The following is a 7125-nucleotide window of genomic DNA, read 5'->3' on the forward strand; positions in this document are numbered from 1 at the left end:
GCGATTATTTCTTCATGGTCTATGACTATCTAATAATCTTAAAACCGACCAACCAGCATAGAGGCCGAAAGAGCTTTCTCCGCAACCAGCTATATGTGCAGGTCTGTGTGAAGTCGGTTAGGCGATAGGACGATAGACCAAATGTGTTTTTTAAGGTCTCACTTCCAAAAAACTAAATTAATTCATGTTTTTGTTGTTAAGAAATTTAGAATAGAGACCAAAAAACATTAAAATCGTGTTTTTATTTTGATTCCACATTTTGCTGGATCCGCGCTGTATCCAGCTGGATTTGGACCAATTTTGCATAAATCCAGCTGGATTGAAAAGGCTGCTATCCCTAACCCCGATACTCCGACCGAGTTGTTACCAACCGTTCCTAATGTGAGGACGCTGAGCCTCAGGACGTGTCCAACGTGCCCGGTGCTAAATCTAGGATTATTTAAAACAAATTATGTCAATGTTTCCATTACTGTAACATTTTAAAGGGTCTTTACCCACATATCGATGCTTAAGATGTGATACCGCGTATCTGCAATTTTTGACAAAATGAGTTTTATTGCTTATTGCATGTAAAAAATACTCTGTCATATTGTGGTGAAAGCGCTAATTTGACCTATACAGTTTGAATGAGTAACGTGATTAGTAGTGACATCTGGTATAGGTAAGCTGAATATCTTTTAATGTGACAGCGCGTATCTGAATTAGTTGACATAGTAACGTGCTGTGGTAACATTGTGTTGATAAAGGTATGTACTTACAAAACCATAATTTATTTATAAAGAAACAAAAAGCATCATAAAATATGTTCAAAGTTGCAGATGTTGTCGAATTGTGGTATTATTTAAAAACCTTTGTTATTTGCATCATAAATCAATAAACTTCGGCGTTAGAACAGGAAAACAGATACGCGATATCACAGTAACCACTTTTTTGATAAATAGGTATACCTTCAGATACCTGAAATCACTAAAGCAGTATACGAGTATAATATTTTTTATAAATAGTAAATTATTGTCCAAAGACTTCTGTTTATTTTAAATTTATTTCATTATAATTCGATTAAATATTTTAGATTACTGTTTTGTTCCAGATTAAAATGAGTACCTCTAGAGGTCGTCAAATGGTAACAAATGCAAGAAATGACGTAATAGTTCACGTTTTAAACAATAATATCAAGGACACCATTAAGTGTGCCATAAAAACAAACAATGAAGAAGCCACAGTATTGGAAAATACCGATGCGGATGAGCTGGGACCTACATTATTATCTTTGGAACAAGAGGTTGCCGCAGCCAATCTGCTTTTATTGGGGGAGTCTGCAGTAACAAACGAAACGTTTTCGACAGACATAAACAATGTTACTGATGGATTGCCAAAGGAATCTGATTTTGAAAAAGTGAGTAACTGGCTAAGGAATATTGACAATGAACGTTTAGATTGTGACGCAATATTAGAAACGGTTTCCAATGAAATTTCGACAAATGAGCTCTCCAGGGACAAAACACATCTAGAAGAATTAAGAAATGACGTTGCACTAAACCACGAAGGTATTTTAAATGAAGTGATGTCGAGCTCATCGTCTGTAATTGCTGATCAGATTGATGAATCGTGGTTGCCAGAAAACGAAAATAAGTCAGATTACTCAACTAGTTCGGAAGAAGGCAAACAACAAGAAGGGGAAGAACCAGTAGCAAGAGCCGATAATGACGGTAACAACGAAAATAAAAAAGCTCGAAAAAGAATAGCAGATATCAACGAATGGCACGATATTAAAAATAAAAGACTAAGACAACACGGAAAAAAATATATTGGCTGGACAAGGGTTGGAAAGACAGCGAAAAGAGGAACACCTAGAAATGAAAAACAAATGGGACCAGTCTGCTTATCCTCCGTATGTAAAAAATCCACAGTAAGGCAGTGTCAAGATTTAAATGAAGAGGACCGAAAAGAACTTTTCAACAACTTTTGGAACAATCTCACATGGGACCAGAAAAAAATCTATATCGCTTCTCTGGTTTGCAAAAAAGAAAAAAACAGAAATACAAAGAAAGAGACTGAAGAATCAAGGAGGAAAAATACATTAACCTACACACTTAAAACATTAGATGGCAAGATTTTGACTGTTTGCAAAAAGTTATTTTTGTCAACGTTTGCTCTTACAGAACATTATGTATTTAACTGTTTGACATCAGAAACAAAGCATGGAATGATAGCAGCAACAGAGGTAAATAATGAGAGAAGAAGAGAGAAGAGAAAAATAGCAGAGATCCGAAAAGAAACTCAATGCAATAAGTCCAGTAACAGCGCCAAAGATGTATTGCGTAATTTTTTACATTCTCTTCCGAAACTCCCTGCTCACTATTGTCGCAAATCTACAAGTAAATTATATATTGAGCCTATTTTTGGAGACAATATGAGCAAAGTATACCAGGAATATTCCAGAATGTGCCGTGAACAAAATAAGGAATTGAAACCAGTTTCAAGATACACTTTTGATTTAATGGTAAAAGAAAAACATATTTCCTTCCACATACCAAAAAAAGATCGTTGTGATACATGCTGCAGTTATGAAACAAATAATCTAGATGAGAATGTCTATAAGAAGCACATTAACAACAAAGAAAAAGCAAGGCAAGAAAAGGAGAACGACAAACAGGCAGGGCATGTAAAACAATGCATTGTCCTAACACAAGATCTTCAGGCAGTAAAAGTATGTCCCATGTTAAATGCATCGGCTTTATACTATAAAACAAAACTTTGCTGTCACAACTTTACCATATTTAATGTTAATACTCATCATGTAAGATGCTACTGGTTTACAGAAACAGAAGCTGACCTATCCGCCAATACCTTTGCAACTTGTATCACTGATTACTTGTTAGACCTCTGTCCTGTAAATATTCCTATTATTATTTGGAGCGATGGTTGCACCTATCAGAATAGGAATGCTACATTGTCAAATGCGCTTCTATCTTTTAGTGTCGAAAACAATGTTATTATCTACCAAAAGTATCTTGAGCGTGGCCACACACAAATGGAGGCCGATTCCGTTCACGCTCAAATAGAAAAGACAGTAAAATATAAGTCTATTTATCTTCCAAGTGATTATATCAGACTCACAAAGGAGTCGAGGAAACAAACACCATACCAGACAAAAGAGGTCACTTATGACTTTATCAAAAAAATTTTCCGAAACTTTAGTATACCCTTCCATTAGACCAGGTCGAAAAGTGAGCGATCCAACCGTAACTGATATTAAAGTCATCAAGTATACGCCTGATGGAATCATCCAAGTAAAATTAGATTATTGTGGTGAGTTTATAGATCTACCTACAAGAAAACCTAGAAGTGCAAAAACCAATGTTTCACAACTAGGCCAGTTTAAACCATTACGTAACGCTCCTATCAAAATAACCAACACAAAATATAATCACTTACAGCAACTTAAAAGTGTAATTCCTAAAGACTGCCATGGTTTCTACGACACCTTGCCTCACGAGAGTAAACAGAAGAATTAACAACGTATTTGTTGTTTTATTGATTTTTGTGTTTTCTGCATTTTTTAAATAAATATTTTAAGTCAATAAATTTCTTTCTCCCACACAAATAACAAATTGCAATATTTACATTTGGTAGTGATTACACGTAATCCTCCTCTAACCAACAATTAAACAATAGTGATTCTACGTATCTGCAGCTTTTTGTTAATGAGATTATATTAAAAGAAATGATATACAAAATATTAAAAGAAATGATATATGATGATGAAAAATATATAAAATAGTATTAAAATATTTAATTCTCACACAACAGAACGTTTTTTGCGTCTCCTGTAAAAAGGGGTTTTTGCAGATACGCGGTATCACATCTTAAGCATCGATATTTTCAATTTTGGTGGCTTAGCATGTGAACATCCTGTTCAACACTGATGATGATCTGTAATAGATCGAAAAGGTTCAGCATTTGTGATGTAGCCCTTTATTGGTATTTTTAATAAATTATATACCTTTTATAAATAATTTTAATTAACAAAAATTTTTTGTGATATATGGTATATAGCCAGTTACAGGTAAACTTTTTTCCTTGTGGATTTGTTAAAAAAGTTGTTGAAATAATATTATTATTTTTATAAAACATATAAGGCAGAGGAGCTAGCTTCTATTATGCCCAAAAAAACAGAAAAATATCATTATACAACTAATACAAATGAAGAATAAAGTTGCAATTAACTAATATCAAACAAAATACTGAAACAATAAATAGTGCCACCCTAAAAAAATAAATCCTATAAAGAAGCTATGATGCCCTAAAACAAAGAAAAATATCGTTATAAAACTAACAAAATTATAAAGATTATTTCATTCATAGGAGATTCTGACCAATAGAAAGCTACAGAAATCTGAATTAAATCGATTATTTTTTAATGATTTTAACTTCTAATCGTATAGTAAGATATTTGATCACGTGTTTAATTCTGTCCAATCAGATTAAAATTATACTGAGAATTATCTACTGTAGAAAATTCCCGATAGAATTTTTTTGTTTACCAATTTCCTAGTTTTGACAACTGTCACATTTAAGAAAATATCCATAATATACGTATTAAAAAATAATCTTACGAATATCACACGACAGTAAGAATAAATAAGAAAATAATGCTTCATTTTCTACTCAAATTTGTTGTCATTGGGCAATAGCCACTCGAGCCCTGCGGGCTCTTGTGTCTATTGCCAGACAAAAAATTTTCGAAAAACTGTCGCATTATTTTCAATTTATTCTCACTCTCTTGTGATATTATACCCGATAATTTTTGATAATCTCCCGTCGTTAAGCATATTACGTCAGATGCCTTTCGTTGCTACGAAAAAATACATTCAGTGACATTGATGACAATTAATGTTTTAAAAATTATAAAAGTGATGACTTTCAATCGTCAAATATTTATAAAAACTGTGTGTTTAATGGTACTTACATAAATAAATTACAATAAAATTTTGGTTTTGAACAGTTTTATTCATGAAATAATCGCAACAAATTGCACTCGACCTCTGAAATTAATATAGAATTTTTGCTCTCGTGACACTTTGACATAATTTCACTCGCCTTCGGCTCGTGAAATTAAAACTGTCAAAGTGTCACTCGGGAAAAATTCAATAATTTCAGAGCTCTTGTGCAATTACTACTGACAATTAAAAAACATCAAACACAATTCTAACACAATAAATATTGCCGTCCTAAAATAATTCAGTCCTGTAAAGAAAATAAAGAAAAATCAAGTCGATTTTTAAAAATGTTAACACTATACTAAATTCACAATTAAGATGCACTAGAAATAAACAAACCGCGACACTTCAATGTCACCAGGAGCACTCCCGAATTATGATTTACAATGTATAAACTTTGTAAATCATGATTTGGGATTTATACAATGCATGCTTCTTCTTCTTCAGCCTTCAGTAATCTAACTTTGGATATAGGCCTCCCCCAATTCAATACAGTGATGTCTATTTTGCGCCACCTGTTTCCAGTTGTGTCCTCCAAACTTCTTTATGTCATCGGCCCATCTCATTTGTGGCCTTCCTCTACTTCTTCTTCCTAACCACGGTCTCCATTGTTGCATTTCGCGATTCCATCTTTTATCCTTCAGTCGGGCGTTGTGTCCTGCGAAACTCCATTTTAATTTGGCAGCATGTTCTCCTGCGTCTCCATGCATACAATGCATATACATTGTAAATCATGATTTGGGAGTGCTCCTTGTAATATTCAACGTGTCTGGTTTGTTTATTTCTAGTGCATCTTGAAATAAATTGAAGTATCGTTAAAAGAAACTATGTTAACGAAAATAGATAATATGAAAATAATAGAAAAATATGAAACGATATGTTAACTAGAAACGTAAAACATCTTACCTTGGACACATATTTAGACACGACAGGTATAACTTTCTTCAACTTGTTATAGAAGGGAAAATAGAAGGCAGACGTTACCCGGGTAGACGACAAATAACTTGGCTGCCCAACATCAAAGAATGGGCAGGATTAGACTTTTAAAGTCTAATAACAAAAGCCCAAAATAGAGAAGACTTTGCAGAAGTCATGGCCAACCTTTGCTAAGAAGACGGCACCTAAAGAAGAAGAACACTAGCTGCCGATATGGTGTCTGGATACAAGTTATTCTATAATAGATATGAAATATTTTGTTGGGTAAAAAGTTTATACTGGATCTTGTTGTCTGTCGTCTGTTCCCTCTTTAATTTGTAACTATGGCCTCTTAGTTGTTCGTCTTGATTTAGTGTAAATATGGTGTTAAGGTTTCCAAAATTATATTTTAAACTACGGAAGGACATGCTCCAATGTTGTTAGATGGGTTAGGGATAGTATTGGGACCGTGCAAGTTCGGTAAAGCAACATCTATTTCTACGCTCTGCAAATTTATTCGCACTTTTAATTATATTGGCCAATTATATTAGTCCTGGTTACTGGATAATTGTCAAGGCCATAGTCCAAAAAAATAATAAGAAGAAAAAATAAGATTCAGGTTATGTTATTAAAACGTAAACAATTGTATGTAATAAATAAAATTAGTTATTAAAATGCAGTACTGCAAGCAAAATACAATTAATTAAATTTACTGCAATTAATAATTGCATATCATATCAATATTTTGGAGCAACATATAACTTTTTTTCTTCAATGACAGTAGATATGAAATGTACGTCAATTTGACAATTTCAATTGACAATATGAATTATTTAAGAAAGTTGCAATATTTCTCCGCTATTCGCGCACGATCGTTTCTCAATTCCCTTCCAAGTACTTGCACACCGCGAATATCTTCATAATTAGGTCGTACACGACCAAATACCAGTCTTGTGGCTTTACGTTGAACATTTTCAAGTAAGGTTTTATCACGACTAATATCTGGACTCCACACTGGTTCGACAAACTGAAAAATGGGTCTGACGTATATAAAGCAAAGTTTACTAATCGAGGTTAGGGATATTCGTGTATAACATTTACGGATTATAGACAAATTTAAGCCACTATTAATTATCACTCCAAGATCTTTGTGGGACAATATTGACTTTATGGGATGTCCATCAATAAAGTACGGTAGTAATGGTGA

The 7125-nt window shown here is 33.4% G+C and overlaps 1 protein-coding gene across 1 annotated transcript; it reads left to right on the forward strand.

Moving 5' to 3' along the window:
- Positions 1 to 503: 503 nt before the first annotated feature.
- On the forward strand, positions 504 to 3588 carry LOC114337810 (uncharacterized). The gene is made up of 2 exons (XM_028288344.2): positions 504 to 746; positions 1091 to 3588. The coding sequence occupies exon 2, from the start codon at positions 1097 to 1099 to the stop codon at positions 3215 to 3217; it is 2121 nt and encodes a 706-aa protein (XP_028144145.2). The 5' UTR covers positions 504 to 746; positions 1091 to 1096; the 3' UTR covers positions 3218 to 3588.
- The last annotated feature ends 3537 nt before the right edge of the window (positions 3589 to 7125 follow it).

This window comes from Diabrotica virgifera, chromosome 6 (genome assembly GCF_917563875.1).
Source record: "Diabrotica virgifera virgifera chromosome 6, PGI_DIABVI_V3a".
Classification (NCBI taxonomy): Eukaryota; Metazoa; Arthropoda; class Insecta; order Coleoptera; family Chrysomelidae; genus Diabrotica; species Diabrotica virgifera.

What these genes read in the sequence shown, in the direction of transcription:
- LOC114337810 (XM_028288344.2), top strand. Translation starts at nt 1,097, where the DNA reads ATGAGTACCTCTAGAGGTCGTCAAATGGTAACAAATGCAAGAAATGAC.